The sequence below is a fragment of the Mirounga leonina genome, unplaced genomic scaffold (assembly GCF_011800145.1).
Source record: "Mirounga leonina isolate KUSES-001 unplaced genomic scaffold, KU_Mleo_1.0 Mir_115, whole genome shotgun sequence".
In the NCBI taxonomy this organism is placed as follows: domain Eukaryota; kingdom Metazoa; phylum Chordata; class Mammalia; order Carnivora; family Phocidae; genus Mirounga; species Mirounga leonina.
In genome coordinates this window covers 10,111,960-10,131,249 of record NW_023270268.1, presented here as the reverse complement: position 1 = coordinate 10,131,249, position 19,290 = coordinate 10,111,960, and the positions used below count along the sequence as shown (strand labels likewise).

The following is a 19,290-nucleotide window of genomic DNA, read 5'->3' as shown; positions in this document are numbered from 1 at the left end:
GCCCTGAAACGTAAGGAAGATCTCTGGATTCCAACTGGACAGGTGTCTAAGGGACATTTAATCTTCCAGAAGAGCTGAACAGCTTTACGACTCACATAAATGAAAAGGACAAGATGAAACACAAGCCAGAATCCCAGTGTGGTTTCCATCACTTGAACTTCTTTTATTGATATTCATTAGAGAATAAAATTGTATTGGTTTTTTTGATGCATGACAACACACGCTATTGGTAGTGGTTGAAAAAGGTTGATCATGAACTATACTAAATACTGCAACCTCCGAATTGCTGATTTTTACACTGGTATTTCCTTTGTGGTGATGGGTGGCTCCTCTCTGAATACATATAGTGGTCCGTTCAGTTCATGGTTTCCATATTCCTTTGTTATTCTACCTACTGCCTAAAAATACATTCAAATACAGAGAATTTCCTTGCAGTGAGTGCACACATACAACCACAAGGGGAGCTGAAAATAATGAACCAACCCCCTCGTGTTCTGAGAATAAATAATCTAAAAGGGTGGGACTGAAGTTTGCTCCTTTGAGACATCCTCAAGGAGTCTTCAGTGGGCATGTTTACACTCGGCTGGACACATTTTTGCAGGGGTGGGAGGAGGGGGGGGCTGGGAAACAGGGATGGCAATGTGACCATTTCATCTGCATATGATGTCACCCGGAACAAAGGACCAGGGAGCACTGTGCCGGGCAGTGCAGCCCTCAGGTGGGAATAAATAAGTTACCTGCTTGGAGTGGAAGGCCACAGACACACCGTGACCAGGGCTGGAGAGAACAGCACACACACACACATAATAAATAAAAGTTCAAAATGGTCAGTGACAGCAACAGGACCAGGCTCCCCTGTTCATTTCTGGTTCTTGCCACGAGCACCTCTATCTGATTTCCTAGGGATAAACAGTGGGCACACGGAGACCAAGGTTTGGGGGGGGGGGGAAAGGATCTTCTTGTGACCACTCTGTCCTGAAACACGAGGGCAAGGTGCGGGGGCACCGACTGTGTGCGTAAAGACCACGTCCGTGCCAGCACACGGGCCAGCCTCCGACGCCACAGTGAGGACCGGAACCAGCAGGATGCCCAAGCCACGTTGCTCTCGTGAACCAGTTTGGTATTGCATTAGGTGGGTGGTTCTTTTTACTTTTCCCGCTGACACATTCCATCCAGCCCTTTCCCCCTACCCCGCCCCCAGCCCGTTCCTTTTCATCCTATTGTGAAAATTGTCTTGGGTCTGGTCTTAATTTGGTTTGTGACCCCAGGTCCCCAAACTCCACTGCTATCTATCTCACTAGCCACTGGGCGTGCATGAACCTATTTCCGTGGCCCAGAGCCACAGAGAGAACAGACTGCGACTTTCCATCTAGTACCATTACTTCCCTGCCTATAACAAAATGGAGAAAATAAGACCTCACACAGAACACAGCGGGAGTGTCGCTACATTCTTTCAGTCCACACGTCTGGCCTGACGACCGGGGACAGGACATCGAAGGGTGATTCGGGTTGAAGGCATGGAAAGAAAAAGTCACACCTCAGAAAAGAAGCAACTCTCCACTGAAGCAGAGGAGTGAAGGTCTGGAGGCAGAGAAGGAAGAACAGTCCTGCCATCCCGGAAGCAACATCCGCGGCTCGTGGCCGCACACGAAGGCTCCCGCTGTTCCCGCCCAGCGACACGGGCCGGCAGAGGCCGCGCGCCAGCTCACCACGGGCGGCACCGGGAGCCAGCGGCGGATTCACGGGTTTCCTATCCATGGGATAAGAACACCCTTGGGAGTTTCAGTGCTTCTCGAAGGCGAGGAGGCGGCGAACAGGACGCCCGGCCACTGCCCTGCCCTCGGGCTAGCACAGGTACAGTCCCCGTGAGAGCAGGGACGGTGCTGGGGCCCCTCCCGCCCGATCGGGAGAAAGGGCAGGTGGATACAAGGTCCGCAAGTCCTATGTACACTTTACAAAGTCTCCACTCTTCCCCCATTAGGCACGAGGTTGATTTGTCTAGCTCCAGAGGGGAGGGACGGAGGAGGAAAGAGGGAGTGCACAGTGAGGGGGGGGCGGGGGCGGGGAAGAGAAGGAGGCAGGAGCAAGCCCGGTCTCCTCCAGGGGAAGGGCCCTCCTCCCCTCCTCACCGTAAGCTAGTTTGTTTGGGGAGCTTAGCACCCATCAAGATGCCCGAGGTGAGAGTCACAGGGGCTTTCATCTGCATGCTGGACCCCACCATGGTGGGGAAGCTGCGGTTCCTCCGGATGCCGCTGTTGAGCTGCAGTCCGCCCATGGCACTGGTGACAGTGGGGCATCCGAGGGGCAGGCCCTCGGGGACCAGGCCGCCAGGGACGAGGGCCTGGGCGGGGCCCGCGGGCCCACAGAGGAGAGGTCCCTGATCCTCAGTCAAGGTGGGGACGTGGGCTCGCCCTGAGTTCACCACTTTGGCCACGCCAAACCTCCTGACTTTGTCCACGAGGTTGAGGTTGGAGACAGACACATCTGTCTGGCTCTCACTGCTCCGGACGTTCTTCTTCTCCCTCACTTCCCTCAGGATGGAGCTGGCCGGCTTGGAGGCCAGGAAGTTGTCATAGGGAGGGCTCGTGCACTTGAACTCAAAGGAGGGCGGGGAGGACGTGGGCGTCTGCATAGGCGAGTTGGGTGGGGTAGAGGGGATCACAGCCATCCTGGGGGTGTAGGAGTGCAGGAGGGAGCCCCGGCCGGCCCTGTCCCAGCTCTGAGGATCGTACACGGCCGCAGAAATGCCCCGCTCCTTCAGCAGCCACACCAGCCCCAGAGACGTGCTCATGGTGGTCGTGGACTCACGGATGTTGGTGAAGGATTCAGCCAGGCTCAGTCTCCGTGGAGTGCACGGCGTGGCCACCGGCGTGGACTTCAAGTGGCTGGCGCTGCCACAAGCTGGAGTTGGAGCCGAGTTAAGGCTGACAAGAAAAGACAAGAGGTCATTCGTCAGCAAATGCCCACAAGCCCCCGGAAAGGTTCGTGGCCAGTCTCCTGCTGGGGAGCAGGGAGGGCTCCCCCAGCCCAGGCTCCCCAGATGCCTCTTTCCCTGTCTGTTCCTCCCTCCTACCCAAGAGGGCCCTGGGTTCCCTTGCGTGGGGGCATGGTTTAAAGTTAACAAGCTGCACGTTGATTCCCTTGTCTCGGCCCCAGAGGGCAGGGATAACTGTCCCCTCTGCAGGTGAGGCAAGTCAGACTCAGAGGTTAGGTGGCTAGTCAATGTCACACTCAGCTATTAACTGGAAGACCCAGGATTTGAGCCCAAGTCTGAGGGCTCAGGCCTCAAGGATGGGGCTGGGGGGAGCCCCTCAGCAGAGAGGCTTCCTTTCCCTACCAAATTTACTCAAATTTCAGCGTTCCTTCCTAACGACTACTTCCCTGAGGCAAGAAGTTAACTAGGACTATGGGATCTGAGAGCTCATCTCAGGAATGGCCCCAGCAGGTAGGACCCTTGGGTGATGGGAGGGGGGGAGGGCGGAGGCTGAGGGCGTGCATCACATCAGCAGTGGACCCCAGCCTCCTGACTCCACTGTAGGCTCTTCCCTCCGTGCCACGCTACCCCTTTGTCCTTCTCCCGTGGTTGCTGAGTCCACCTCGGGGGGTGGAGATGTGGGGTCAGCGGCAGCCACATCATGTGTCATCAGGCCTATATCTGTATGAAACGTGCATCACCAAAGGAAAGCAGGAAGATTCCTTCATCTACTCCTGCCAGGCTGGCTGAGGACCCAGTATGTTCCAGAAGCTGGGGTCCCGCAGTAACGGGAGTTATGACAAGGGTGTAGCAGGCGCTGCAGGGGCAAAGGCATTGCTGTCTGCTTAAAAAACAGGAAAGGCCCTCCCATAACAGCTGGTACAGGGATGGGGCTGGGAGGCCACATAGGCCCTTCACAGCTGCTGGATGAACCGCCAAGGGCAAAGCCGCATGCCCCTCTCCTTATAGTCTTGCGAGCCCTGCCCTGCTACCCACCCAAGGACATGGCAGGGGCTGCAGGTGCCCTCTGGAGCAGCCAGCTGGGTGGTCCCCGGCAGCTGGGGGACCCTCTGTCCCCAGCCTGGCAGGGGGAGGGCCAGATACCTGGGGCAAGACACCAACCAGGGGAATGGGCAGGAAGGGGCCTCCCGCTGTGGGAGGGAAGGTCACAAGCAAGTTCGAGCTAAGGCATCCTTTGGCTCCTTGCCGCTGGCTGGTCAGCACGGGGCGAGAAACCCAGAACAGGCCCACCTCACGCAAGCTCAGGGGTGGGGATGCTGGTGGGGCGGGAGCACTCAGAGAAACACGGGATTAGAAGCCACAGCAGATTCCTAAGGTTAAAAAGTGGGTTCTTCAAAAGGCACAGGTAGGATTTGACAAAACTGGTCTACAAGCAATAGAGGACAAGAACAGTCTGGACTCAAAAATCTTGTTGACGGGGCCATTCTTGGGGAGATCTGTGATTTTGTGTCAGGCAGCCGTTCCTTCAAACGCACGCAAAAAGCCTTCTCTTGCTACTGACTGCCTAGGCCTTTTCCGTCCCTGACAAGAGATGGGGACAGGTGTGCTGGTTGGCGTCCCTTCAGGCAGGAGAGCACTGGGCACCAGCCTCTCCCAGGGGAAGCTCTACCACACGGTGAAAACACAGAGCTCTTCCAACGCAGAGCCCTGGGGGGTGCTTGGGGGGGCTGGGGGGTGGGGGAGGGGGATGCCGGCTTCTCCAGAGGCAGGAAGGAGACAGAGAAGACAAGCTAACGTTCAGATTCCCTTTCTGCCGAGAACTTCCGTTAGGCCCGTATTAGTGCTGGCACTCGGCTCAACTGAGGATTTAGGGGGTTAGGGGTATCCACTGTCAAGGCCACGTTAGCCAGGCACAACCACAGAGACACAGCCACGCCTAAGTCCCGGGTTAGTGGCGGCCACGCGTGCACACACAGCTCCTTCCAGGAGGCCCTGCCCGGGCACGCACCGCTGACGGTGTGCTCACCCCCTGCCTCGCCTGTGGGCTCACTCTCTGCCCTACATCTCCTCTCAGCTCAACAGGGCATAGGGCCGCTTCGTCGTCCTCCTCACATGACCTGCGGAGAATTATTCATAGTTTAAGGGGCTCCCTGGGGCGGCTGCTCCCTGCGGGGGCCCTGCTCACCTCCCTCCCTTTCTGCGTTACCTGCCATTCACCCCAGCATCTTGCTCGACTGCACCAGAGAGAAACAGCTGAGGGGGCCACTTGACCATTTTGCCCTTCCACTGGAAGCCGAGCAGACCACCCCATGCCATCCAAGTCCTCTTGCCAGATGGTGCCAACCTCTATCACTTCTTGAAGGCACCACAGGGAAACGGACCGTGCTGGGCACACGGTTCGGTCTTCGGGTTTTATCATTTCAGTCCTTATCATGCGGCTGTGGTGCACGGTTCCTGCAGTCTATTCCAGAGGCACCAGGGGGCTTGCACAGGGCTCAGTAACTCCATTCTGTGAAGGAACTCCATGCTCTACTGACAACCTTGGGGACAAAATGCCAGCAACTGTGGCCTTACCGCCTGTGGTACTGTCAGCTTCGGCTGGTTAAGGACGGACCTAAGAATCTTCCGTGGCCAATGAAAAAGGCAACTATAGGTAGGTCCAGGTCTGTCTCTGTGGTGGATCTGAATCAACAGGGGCCTCAAGTCAAGAGAAAAGATGGGACCCCAAACAGGTGACAGACAGCAAGTGCTACGGGATGCCTCAGCTGGCCGGAGTTGGTTTCGAATGAGCCTCTCTACTTGACTTTCCTTGACAGCAAGTCTTGCGAGGAGTGCCCCAACCTCACCGCATCCTTACCCACCCCGGCGCCTGGGTCCCTTACCTTGGCGTGACCCGCGTGAGCTCGTCTGAAGGATGCAGGATGCGGCATGTGGTGAAGGTGAAGGTGGAGTTGGTCTGTGACATGCACTTCCCAGGGTGGTGCGCTACATTGGGAGGGGAACAGAACATATTCCTTGCATCCAAGTAAACCCAGGAGAAAAGTCAAATTCCAGCATGGCTCTCAATGGACATAAGAAGCGATGAGCTACCTTGTTAACTGGATCTGGGCAAGGAAGGTGTAATGCAAATGTTCTGGATCGAAGGTGGTCTTTCAAAAATAACCACACTTTTGAGCACTGGCATGCAGCGCATCAAATTCCAGCTTCCGACCCAATCCAGACAAGGTTCCCCATCAGCGTTCTTTGGCCAGTAGTGGACCCAGTTTGAGGAGCTAATGAGCCCTTGGGGGTAATTTGGTTTCCCTCCTCAAGGGTCAGAATCGGCTTCCTTCTTGTGGTGCTTCACACTTTCCACTGGCAAACTGGTGCCAAGTTCTGCCAAGAAGAGGGGAGAGGTGCGGGGAGGGGCCTTGCCACCTGGAAACTGGGCAAGGCTCACATGGCTCCCTTTCCAGAGTACACGAAAAGGGGCTTGGGGAAGCTGGCTCCACTACTGTCTGTCAGTGATGGGCAGGGTGGGAGATGGGGCCTCAGCTGCCTCAGCAACAGGGGGTAAGACTCCCAGAGCCCGGGGCTGTCTTCAGCCCTAGGATCAGGTGTGGTCTGATGCACTCTAGTGCATACAGCCCCTGTCCCTCAGGCCACTTTCTTGGCATCTCCGGGATGTCTGATTTCTAAAGAAAATAAGACAGCCACAAGCTGTTCTCAATTTACTTCCTTTTAAAGCTCTAAAGAGCTGTTGTTCAGGCAGCTGAAGACTATGATTTGGAGCAAAGTAAATCACAGAAGCGTTAAGACCATGCATCAGGAAGCTGGCAAATGGTCAAGTATGGAGTGATAGAGTCTACGGGAGACATCATGATTGTAGAGGTCACCCTCATTCATAACTCAAATGCAAAAAAAAAAAAAGAAAAGAAAAAAAAAGGAAAAGGGGGGAAAAAGATGCTGCTCTGAATAGCATGCACAGTGAGGTACTGGGACAACCCCCCCAACCGCCCACCCCACCACCCCCTGCAGCAGCTCAGCCCCCAGAGACCTCTTGGGGGGGAAACGCATTTGGTTCTCAGATGCCATGAGCACTCTGAAGATTCAGAAGGCTGTGAGCTAGAATCTTCTAGCTCGTTATGGCAATTTTTCTCTTGGATTTTACAAAAAAGGCAAAGGAAAACAAAACAGAAGACACTGGTGCCCTAAACCTACAGATCCACACACAGCCAACTGTGTCTTTAAAAAACAAAAACAAAAACAAAAACAAAACCCAGCAACCAGATGAAACAAAAAATGTCCGAGACAGGCAAACTGAAGGCAGGCAGGACAAAGCCAGAGCACAAAAATGGTGGCAGCGACTAGAGGTGCAACGTAAGACTGCTTTGCCCTGATTATTATGGTCCAACCCATCTCTCTGGATCCAGGCAGGTGCCCGTGGTCCCTGGCGTGGCAGCCCGCACCCTGGCCACCAGAGCAAACTCTCAACCACAGGGAGCGCCGGGCACAGCAGGAAGGGGGGAAAAAACACACATGAAAACAGCCTTTATGAATCTTTGTTTCTCAACCAATAAATGGGATGGCTTAGGAACTCAGGCAACTGGAAAACTGCTGCAAACAAAACAAAAATGGAATAAGCTATGAAGAAAAGGCAACCGAACAATCACGATTCTCTGACTGCAATAAGGTCTAGCAACAAAAGCAACAAAAGGCCTGAGAGAAGCATCCCAAACAACCAGCGTTAGGGGTTATTTGGGAGGGAGGGAGGAAAGAAAAAGGCAGTAAAGAGAGGTAACAAAGACAAAACAGTGGAAAGAGCGAACCTTAAAAACAAATCAAAAGCAAGGCTGGATTTAAAATTAGAGGAGTGTAGCCCCTTTCAACACATGGCCAGAATATCAAATCAAAAGGTCCCAAAGGCCCACTCCTCCTCCACCCCATCCCACATGGGATCTTTGATTGCAACAGGTAGCGCGAGATGGACATTTTAGAGACGCGGTGGCATCAGCAGAAGCGAAACCCATCTGACGCAAATGGGTTTTGGGGATAGGAAAAGGCTGCTAAAATTCAGAAGTCATCATTCCCCGGAAGCCACGGATAGGAAGATCAACAGGAATCAAGAGCGCCAAGCCAGAGGTTCGGCCCCTCCGCAATACCACTGGGACTCCTGGCCCCGCCAGCTCTCTGCATGTCACCGTTGCCCGCCGGGCTGCTGCGGTGCTTCCCTTCCTTGGGACACAATACAGAGACAGTGAGTCGCCCCAGGCCCCTTGTGCTCGCCGCCCAGCAGCTACGGGCTGATGCCTAAAGCCCTGCTTGCAGGAGAGCAATTTCTCCAAGCAAGACGCACAGGATGCCTTCTCCTCAGCAGGGACAGGAGGCTCGGGCTGAGGGCTCCCTACTCAAGTCCCCCGTCCCCACAGCGCACCAGAGCCCTGCCTCACGTGCCGTGTGGTCTCCTCCTGCCGCCCGCTCGGGGCCTCCAAGGGACGGGGTTTCTGGGATTTAATGCTCTGACTTCCTACTTCAATCCCCCGGACTACGGGGGCCCCACGGTGTTGCAAGGAGAGAGTATTAAACGGGTTAGAGTATTCACACTGGAAAGGGCTTCCATCAAGCATCCCCTAATCCTACTTTTTAATTTTTTAAAATTTTATTATTATTATTTTTATCTGTTCCTTTTCCACCAGATTCTGACACTGGTACAAACTCCGAATCTATCAAAGAGAACCTATAAACTTAGTTAATCCCTGATTATTCAAGATCTTCTGAGTTAGTGAACTACCTACAGGTGGCTAGCGTGCAAATTTTTTTTTTTTTCTGAACACAGGCCGCATGCAGGCGCACCCCTTCAGCTAGCTGCAGGTGGGGGCATAGGAGGGCTTTCGACGGACCAGGGTCACCCTGCTCACTTGCTCTCTGATCCGACGCTGTGCGCTTTCTGCCTGGCGCAGGTGCACTTGGTAAATGGTTCTGATGGGCTGTGCTCCTCTGGGGGGCACAGGGTGCCCCGTACTGACTGGAAACTGGGTGCTTGGGACCCTGCTGCCACAGCCAGTCATGGGGTGCCCTGAGAGGGCCCACAGTCTCCAGTGAGCTGGTTGGGGCTTCCTCCCTGGATGGCCCTGAAACTATACTGGAGGTTATCTGCAAGTGTGCTATGCAGATCTGGGTGATCGCTGCTCAGTGGGATGCTCGGCCTCCAGAGGAGATGGGCAGGAAAGCCCACTGCTCTCCCCAGGGCCCCCTGCTCTAGTTGTGAGGAGAGACAAGGAACGCAGACAAGGTGGGGTTGCTCTGGTGGGGACCTGAAGCCCGACTGAGACTCTACCAGCCTCTCCCATCCAAGTGATGTGATTGGTATATACCAACTCATGCATTTCAGTCAATCCCAATGGCACTTTCCATCCCCCATCCACAGGCAGGCTTGTAACTTAACGTGCTAGGGAGAACAGAACCTCGCCCCTCTAAAGGCCATCGTGGCACCCGGTCCTTCAAAGAGCCCCCGCGTGAACCCCCACAGATGCCAAAGAGCATGCCTGCTCCCAGAGGTTTCCAAGGGGAGTGTGAAATACACACCTGTACAAGGCTGCTTTAAAGGGGCTCTCTGAGGACGGAGAAACCTGGCCACACCATACCCCCAAGCCATGTTTTTGCTAACATAAATAACTTCTTAAAAGTCAAAATTACAACACCTCTCCAAATCTTGGAAAAAGAGGACTGTCTTCGTGATGCACTGAACGCTTTCCAGAGTCTCTTCCCCCTTTGGGAAGCAGCCAAACCCATGTGAAATGAACAGAATGCCTGACAATTTCCTTTTCTTAACTTGAACACTTAGGGTGAAGCTGCGGTCACACAATTTGGATCTGCTTTGCCATTTCTATGAACTCATTAGCTCACACACACACACACACACACACACACACACGCATCTTCTCCCCACCCCCTTCCCTCCCCCAACCAGTTCCGGAAGCTGCCACCACATCAACAGTGGTACCCACGGGCCGGCCTTTTGTATCCAAGCCAAACCAAACCCACTGAAAAGAGAAGCCACTGTCCACCCAGTTTAAAGGCGTGGCTTGAACTAAGACCATCCGAACCTTTTCTTGTCTTTTTGTTTTGACCTTTGACTACTTCTAATGACTTTGTTACTTTTTGTTCAAAGAGTAATCACACTGTGCCGGGGGGGAGGGGGGGTGTCTTTGCCTGTCACTGCCCTGCTAAGTGCCTTCCAAACCGGTCAGGAGCGCGCTTCCCCCCCCCCCCCCCCCGCCCCTAGGCGGTGCCGCTGGACCCCCTCATCCCATCTCAGTGCTCCCTCCTCCACTGAGCAGTGTCCGCGGCTTGAGCACACTCCTCAGTGGTCCACATGGGTGCTCCTAGAGCACGGGTGGGCCCTCCTGTGGTTTCCAGAGGTGAGGATGCCATCAAGAGAGTGCTCCCGGAGAGCAGGCTTGTTCAGGACATTGTAAGCAGGGCTGACTGCAGCTGTTGGTTTGGGAGGAGTCAATGACCTCTCTTCATTCATTTTTCCACTTCCAGGTTTCGGTTGGCCTGTTTTGCTCTGGTTTTATAGGTATCCTGAGGCAAGAGCATGGGGGCTTCCTTAGCATCGCCTAACACAGGTGGGTGTGAGCAGACCATCTGCCCTGTGCACAAGGACGAACTCCTGTAACCGCTCCAGAACGAGGGCTGGGTTAGAAAGTCTTCCCATCAGAGTGGGACTGCATGGTCAAACGTGTAGACAAACACGAACGTTTCCTACACCTGAGGGTCTATGAATCAGAGGGATCGGGCTTTCCTTCCAGACCCATCAGGCCCCCATGGCCCACTCTCCCTCAGGACCCACTTGGGGTGCCGGGACAGCAGGAAGGACAGGACACGGCTACAGGGTTCTGCTCCAACCCGCTCCTGGCCCACACAGGCTCTGGAGAAATACTCTGCCGGCCCCACTGGCCCTCTGGCTCCTTTCCTCCACGAGCTCTTCCTTCTCTTGCCTTGCTCAGTAGCCACTCCTGAACAGAACCTGGACCTATGTATCAAGTAAGGACGCTATAAAAGAAGCTAATTCCTGGCCTTTGCCGGTGGGCTGCGGCGGGGGGGGGGAGCGGGGAACAGGTCCACGTTCTGCAGCCTCAGGGGCTTTTTCAAGGGCTATTTGACCAAATGTGATTTTTGCCTTCAACACTTACTTTTGCACCTTAGCCCCAACGACACAGCTCCACCGTGGGGCCGCTGCCAGACAGGCGGCCGTGAGTGCTAGGAGCCCGCTTTCAGGCACTTCCCCCCACTGAGTGGCCCTCACGGGTATGAGTATGAAAATAAACTGACCTTCGCTTTCTTCTACGTTGCTCTAACCCTACTTCTTTCTCCCCTGTAAGGATCCTGGCATCCAAGATAATTCAACTAAACTGTCCAACCAACCATCTACTAACGTAACTGTATGACTTTAAAACACTGATCTTCATCCTTTCCCACATGCTGGCTCTTCCCTCCGCATAAATACCTAAAATTCAGAACATGGACAGTACAAGATCATGACTCTTTCTGATAAATTCCACTTTCTATGTGAGTTAATATGTAAAAGTCACTGAAAAGTAAAACTATAATCTAAAAATTGTTTTAAAAAATCCATTTTAATCATCTAAATTATTTACAAATATAAAAACAAGGAGTCGTGCTTTTTAAGACATGGGATTATAAAAATCAGCAAATGATACAATACATTAAAATATATTGAGGTTTTTTTTTTTTCAGTACTCAGAACTTTTTCTCCATGAGCTAACAGGTTCTAGACAAAAGTGCCTATTATTCAAGTCTCCCCAGTTTCCTTCCAGAGTATCAGTTGCAAGAAAAAATGGCTAAACCTTCTTCTGTCTTCAAAGTTCCTCCCTACACAGTATTCCCAGATGGCAGCTTCTGGGAATGTGCTATCTGGCAACAGAAAAGCCTAAACATCAAGGGTGGACTGAGGCAGGGACCAGACCAGCCTGGATACAAATCCCAAGACAGACAATGCCCCAGTACTCCCTGCTGAAGCTTATCTATTTACCTGTGACTCCAGGATTATGTACATAGTGCTACTTGGGGCCTCGGGGGTGATTTACTTAGAGTGACATATTTCTTACCTTCCAGTAATCAAAAGGGTCCTGTTACTCCCAATAGGGAAAAAAAGAGCCAAATCACTGTTCACACTGATCCCCTCTGTGCTGAGCTTTTAGCAAGTCTGACCTAGAACGAGCCTTAAAGAACTCTTGTCTTAAATGATCAGGCCCTTCCTAAGTTACCTTCAGCAATCTACAGAACTCTTTCTGATCACATACTTCCAACCTGGGGCTCCTCTAAGCTTCAACTCTAGATTGGTGTGCCTCTCCTCAAAGTTGCCAAGATGAATTTGCTGCAGGCTTTGAGGAAGGAGGGAAGAAGTAATAAATATGTCTGTTTATGGTAAGGAAAGTGGTCAGGATTTATGTCATAATTGGTCTCTCCCTCTGACCTCTGAGGGAAGTTCTTAGCTGACTTGATTGGTAAGTTTTATTCCTTCTGTACAACTTCTTGAAGACACACCTAATGGTGCTACTTTAAACTTATAGCATTTACCTTCTGGTCCACCTGTAGGACTGCAGGGTGGGGTCATCACACTTGACATGATTCCTACCCTTTCAGTCACAAAACTCAGCAGACACTGTGTTTCCCGTACCACTGTCTGCCTTCCAGAAGGACAGTGGAGCCGAGAACAAAGGGAAGTAACGATACCACAGCTGGTTTCTCTAAGTGTGGAGATATTAAATAAAACATATTTTCATTCCCTTGCAAGCTTAATCTGGTAACTTAATTGCTAAAAAATAAATCAATAAACCATAAGCTTACGTGCTAAACCAATCCTTTTTACTTGGTGACATCTCTAAAGTTTACATCAAAGAAAAAAGAAAAGTTGGCCCCAAATAAAGTCCCTTGCCACAGGCATCCAAACTTAGGCTGGGAGGCGCCATCATGCACCTCAGCTCTCTCCTGCCCTGTCCTTCACCGGAGTGTTGCGGCCTTCACGAATGAAAGTTAAGAATCACAAAGATGCGTGTCCTTTCCTCAAGTCTAATGACTCCGAGATGCCACCAGCATGACAACATTGGGTGAATTCATCTTTTTCTGCATCTCTGCCCTGATCCCATGAGAGAGCTTCCTTGTCTTCTCAGCACCGCAGTTGGGGGACCCAGGAAGTCTGGGGCAAATGGTAACCACATAACCTTTGTGGTCCCAGGGCCCCAAGCCCAAACCATTTCATCCCAGTGACGCCTAGGGTGTAATTCTGCAAACTCATGATCCCATCTTTAATAGGGTAGCAGGGGGTGGGTGATCAGCTAGAGCTCTTCTGATTCATCTAGGGTCCTGTCTCTGGAAAAGCTTACTGACATTCTCCTTGGGTTTGTTGGGTTAAGGAGTATTGCTAAAACACTTTGGAAAACTCCACTTTGAACACATGTGTAAGCTGGAAAGAAAATGCATATACCTTCATTGAAGTTAGAAATGTGAAGAGTCCGATCTATTCCAGTATTGTCTGAAGTCCTGAACACTTTCTGGGCTTCTTCCTATTTCGACACTCCTCAGAGGTAACAGATTCTCTACTTCACCATCTCGAGCAATCCAGCGCTCCTGATTTCCCCTTAAAATGCCCAACTCTGCTCAGCTCAGTTTGGAAATCACTGCAGGACTCGGGAACCTGCCCCGCCCCCCACCCCCAGCCTCGGGGAGAGACCCACAGCAGGAACAGGGGAGCTGATGTGCGGGGCAGAGTGGGGGGCAACAAGCCACTTCTTTTTAGCAGCCTTTCCTGCTCCCCGGTCAGGAGCCCTGGCGGGCCATGCACCTCCAAGATGGGCAGGGAGCTACACCCATTCGTTATACCACGGGGGCATCGGACTCTGCGTTAAAAAACAGAACCGTGTGATGGGAATGCTTTAATCATCACCCACACAGACGAGCAGAAGCTACAGACAGAGAGCCACTACGGATGGTGCTCAGAACAGAGGTGAGAATGGCCCGGAACTCGGCCTCCGGTAAAGGTGCCAGGTTTACAGGACTTATCGAGGTGCCCTCACCAGACCCCTCCTCCTCCTCCTCCTCCTCGGCCGCTGGCGGCTCCTGCATCTCCTCTGGGCAAGCCTGAGGCCGGCGCGGGTAACTTCTGCTGCCTGAGCCAGTCACGCGTGCTCGGGACCCCTCACCTGAGGTCTCTGGGTGCTGAACTGGCGTGGAGGTAGCTAGGCCCGGGAGGGAAATGTGGTCACCTGTGTCATCTTCCTCAAAGTCGTTAAGGCAGTACACTTCGTCCAGGTCAACGTCCAGTGTCCGGAAGCCCTTGGTGACCACCCCGGGCCGGGGGTCCAGGATGCCCCCGAGGTGGGGCTGGGCCAGCTGCTGCCAGTGGTGAAGGGTGGCAGAGCCTTGCAGGAGAAAGCGCAGAGAGGGAGGGGGGACAGGGAGAAGAGACGGTTAGGATGGAGGTCTGAGCCGATGGCTGTCACCACCCCCGGAGTGTGGAACCCGACCCCTGGCAGGATCTGAGCCCGGCGGGTGCACTCTGGGAGGGACGCTGGCGGAGCAGTCCCGGCCACGGGCCACCGTGCCACAGGGGCTGATACCTCGCCACACCTGGGAGGAGCACCCATTCAGGGAATCCCAAACAAATCTTTTTACGAAACAAAACTAGTGCTGTCCGGTGGGGCAAGGATGTTTGGTGACAAACTACCTTAGTCAAGCAAGGTCGATCCCCAAACCCAGCACCGTATCAACGTAGGAACAGCAGAGGAAAGATAAGCGAGACAAATACAAAAAGGGGGTGTCTGGGTACCGACTCTGTGCCAAGTACCCGTGGCTGGGGACAGGGAAAGACCCAAGCAGAGGCAGCGTAAGACAATGTGGAACCGACCCCGGGATGCATGACAAGAGACAAGCAAAAGGAAACGAGAGTCGCACGCACGACTGTCGCCTCCTTTACTTCTGAGGGTTTCTGTTTTCTGGCAGCAACCCTGAGAGGCTGCAGGTTTGGGAGAGGGAATGGTGCTAGCCAGGTGTGATCGATGAGCACGGAAGTCCACACAGAGGTCTGAAGCAGAGGAGATCTCAGTGACACCAGACCCCGGGACTCAGATGACATTGTGCAAGGTCTGTAATAACACCGGAGTGTGTCCCCGAGGACCTCGAGGGCATCACGGCGGCTCACAGAGAGAAGCATCCCAAGAACGAGTATGCTTCGCAAACCAGGCTTGAGAAGCAGATTTACGGAGGAACACCTCAGAACCTTCAGTCTGTTGCTGTGGCCTGGGATTCTGCCCAGTCCATTTGCCAGAGCAACCCTTTCTTCCCTTTGGGACACTTCTCACACCTCACGTGGCCCGTGGATGACAGCCCGTGAGGCTGGGTGTCTGTCCCCATTCTCCAGATGAATTAGTTAGCCACACAAATGCCTACCCTACACTCAAGAGAGACTTTGAGAGCAGTTCTCAGGTGTGGGAAAGCAGGCCTGCGGACTTTGTGGGGGCAGGCGGTGTGAACTCACTCAAGGAGCCTGGCCTTCAGCATGCCACCACTACTCAGGGACTTGGGAAAATTGTCTAACTTCAGTGACCCTCAGTCCCCTCATTGGGTGCTCCCGGTTACCACTGGTTTACCAAGGGCGGCGTCTGTCGGGTAGGGAGGAACCCCTCCGGGCCGCCCCGTCGGAGAGGGGAGCCAGGGGTGCCAGAAGCCGGCAGCTCAGGAGTCAAGAGAAGAAAGAAGGGCGCCTGGGTGGCTCAGTTGGTTAAGCGACTGCCTTCGGCTCAGGTCATGATCCTGGAGTCCCGGGATCGAGTCCCGCATCGGGCTCTCTGCTCGGCGGGGAGTCTGCTTCTCCCTCTGACCCTCCTCCCTCTCACGCTCTCTGTATCTCATTCTCTCTGTCTCAAATAAATAAATAAAATCTTTAAAAAAAAATAGTATTCATTTAAAAAAAAAAAAAAAGAGAGAAGAGAGAAGGAAATGGTGGCAGGTGTTGGGATCAGGGGCCGGTCCAGGAACGTGAGCGAGATGCAGAGAACCCCCTCAACAGGAGCTCCCAACCCTCTGGCGTGCCCAGTGAGTGCGCGGCCCCCAACACACCGCCAGGAAGGAGCTTCCAGGGCAATCTCCACCAACGAGTCTTGAAGGCATTTTGTAAGTGGGCAATTTCACATCCACTTTAAAGAGAAACGCTGTACACGCTGCCAATACATGATTAGGGAAGTCCCCAGACGCCCACTTGGAAGTCTGTCCCAGTTTTAAGTGTGCACAAGTTCAACCTACTTCACCTGAATCTACTGCATATAAATAGCAAATACTCTACATGCAAAAGAAACACGGTAATAAAGAGGTTTATACGACAAAAGAGCATCACATACTGTTCTCTCACGAGGTGCTCAGATGCCCACTGAGCCGCGGTCTCAACCAGGGACGATCTTGCCCCACACGGGACATTCGGTAAACCAGCGGAGATGTTTTTGGTTGTCACCACTGTGGGCAAAGAGGGAGTGCTAACAGCACCGAGTGGGCAGAGTCAGGGATGCTGCACCCCACGATGCCCAGGGCAGCCCCCTCACCACGGAATGATCCGGCCCAGGTGTCAGCAGGGCTGAGACTGAGAAACCCTGACCTAGAGCTGTGGTCCCCTATTCTCGGATCTCTGGAGAACCGGAGGAGCTCACGTCAAGCGGCAGCACGCACAACCGGCCAGGGCTTGGCAGACATGCTCAGGCCAGCTCATGGGATCCTGGGGCCGGGGTGCCACAGCATCTTTTTTTTTTAAGCTACCCTGTATCGAACGGGCCTGTACAGCAGCTTATGTTACATCAACTCCTAGCTCAGAAGCACCCAATGAGGGGACTGAGGGTCACTGAAGTTAGACAATTTTCCCAAGTCCCTGAGTAGTGGTGGTGCTGAAGGCCAGGCTCCTTGAGTGAGTTCACACCGCCTGCCCCCACAAAGTCCACAGGCCTGTAAACAAGCAAGGACCTCAGTGTTCCAGCCGGGAACCCACACGAAGTGAGAAGCATCGATGGTGGGCAGTAAAAGTTCTAGGTGGCTGCCCAAGGCCAGCCAGGAGGCACACACGCTGTGGCCGATGGGATTTCTCAACTACCCCTGGAGACCCCCATTCATGATCCATAATGAGCCCCCTGTTCGTGTGTTCACTGGATGCCCAGGCACATTCCTGGCAAAAATACTGCACTGGGGAGAAGACTTAACAAGGCACCGTGACATCCAGCTTGGGACGCACATGCTGGTCCTACGAGGATGATGACAAATCCCTACGTGGGTGTGGCCACGTCACCTCTACTTTTGGAAGGGGAGGAAAGGGAAAGTTGACAGCCACTGGGAAGTGAAGAACCATGTTCGGAAGTGCCAGAGGTCCTCACCCTTCTGAAGGGCGCTGAGGTGTTTACCGTGCCCTGGGAAAGAAGTCAGGGAGGCTGGAGGTCTGGGCCCGGACACCGGTCCCGTGGGCCTCCATCCTCCCTCTGTTCAGCAGACTGCCCTCATCTCTCCCCACCCCGGGCATGGGCTCCACAGAGAAACGAGGCTACAGGGGGTTTGCTGTTTGGAGTTCAAGGTGCTATAGAAGTACATGGGGTTATCTGCCCTCCCTGAATACGCAGAGCCAAGATTACAATGGAGAGATTATGCTGAAAGATGCATGGTACTTGGATTTTTACCCCCGCCTTGGGCATCTCTTACTCACGTAGGAACAGCCAACCTTTACTGAGCATTAACCAGGTGTCAGGTACCCCTCTAAGAGGCCTACACTTAGTCACTCAATCATCATGATAACCCTGTTGTCCTCATTTTACAGATGAGGAAACTGAGCACAGGAAGGTCAGGTAACTTGCCAGAGATTGCATGGCTGGCAAATGGCTAATCTGGGATTCAAACCCACGCTGGCTCCAGTGTCCAACCTCTTAACAAAATACACCTTCTCTGGGCCAGCAGTGAGGGGCCCTCCTGGGTGTTTGTCTCAGAAATCAGGTCAATAACACACCCGACTGGCTTTTACAATCTCATACCTTTGCAGTCTTCCGTCCTGCAAAAGTGACTATTGGTGAAAGCCCCCACAGCCCTGTTACTGAGTTACATCAGGCTGTGGGGCTCAGACCATTTCTGTTCCCAACTCGTTCGAAGGCCCCAGGAGGGTTTCCCTGGGTCCAGCACCGGAGCAAAACAGCCCGCATCTCACTCCCTCCCCCTGCCACTGCCTGGGCTGCCACGTAGGAATCCTACTGATCTCCTGGCTGCCTAAGGTTCTGTCTTTGATACAAAATGGAGCACAGGGCGCCTGGGTGGCTCAGTTGGTTAAGCGACTGCCTTCGGCTCAGGTCATGATCCTGGAGTCCCTGGATCGAGTCCCGCATCGGGCTCCCTGCTCGGCAGGGAGTCTGCTTCTCCCTCTGACCCTCCCCCCTCTCATGTGCTCTCTCTCTCATTCTCTCTCTCAAATAAATAAATAAAATCTTAAAAACAAAACAAAACAAAATGGAGCACAGATCAAAAATTAAATATGAACAGCATCTTATTCAGCCTTGGCTGCCTCTTTCCCATCTCCACACCCTGCCACCCCCCAGCCCCCCGCCCCAGCCTGGCTTCCTTTATTTGTCAAGCACAGAAGGAGAGAATTACTGCACTATGAGCCACCTCCCATTACCAGCCCCTGCCTCCCCCCTACTCGAGGACGAGGCTGGGGTCAGGGAAAGAGGAAGCTTTGCGTTCCTAGTTGGCACCAAGATGAAGCTCTATGAAACAAGGGCATGGACAGAAGGGAACACAATTATGGTCACCACGCCTTTCCCTGTTTGCTTTCCTTCCACATCTCACTGTTCTAACTAAAAGCTGTGATATCATCAGAGGAGAAGAAAACCAAATCCATTTATGTCAGAGGAGTATCCGGGGCTTAAAAGTTTAGAACTAGCCTGCTGAACAATGTCTAGCTTAGCTGAGAAGTATATGCTTTCCCCTAATTACATATGAACTTATTTATTGGGAAATACCATTTTGGTTTTAATTAATCATGGCGGGGGTGGATATTACCAGATTCATCTCTCTTCTAGTCTGAAAAGTTTTGTTTGCTTTTGGCCTGCTTAAAACTCCTAAGGTAAGATGAAGAGACAAGAGTGCTAATCTTCTTAAACACCTAGCCCAGCTATTTTGGCTGACACCAATAAACAGATACCAAGATGCATTAAATAGGTAAGGGAGACACAGATGAAGACCCAGATTGGCTATCTGCTATGATCCCAGCCAACACTCTCCAGAAACCTCACCCCAGGTACATTTACCTGAGCCACTGAAGATCAAGGGAATCCTAT

General features: G+C 53.0%; 1 protein-coding gene across 13 annotated transcripts in view; it reads right to left on the bottom strand.

Moving 5' to 3' along the window:
* Nucleotides 1-139: 139 nt before the first annotated feature.
* The window catches only part of TRAK1 (trafficking kinesin protein 1), a 175,818-nt gene continuing 156,667 nt past the window's right edge, over nucleotides 140-19,290 (bottom strand). For 10 of the 13 annotated variants that reach the window (XM_034992723.1, XM_034992764.1, XM_034992709.1 and 7 more), the window contains 3 exons: nucleotides 14,143-14,361; nucleotides 5,818-5,920; nucleotides 140-2,924 (listed from right to left, as the gene is read on the bottom strand). In XM_034992723.1, coding sequence (XP_034848614.1) covers nucleotides 2,126-2,924; nucleotides 5,818-5,920; nucleotides 14,143-14,361 — 1,121 coding nt within the window. In that variant the 3' untranslated portion in view covers nucleotides 140-2,125. Of the gene's footprint in view, nucleotides 2,925-5,817; nucleotides 5,921-10,087; nucleotides 14,362-19,290 lie in introns of those variants that run through there. The other 3 variants (XM_034992715.1, XM_034992701.1, XM_034992774.1) reach the window with 2 other exon arrangements.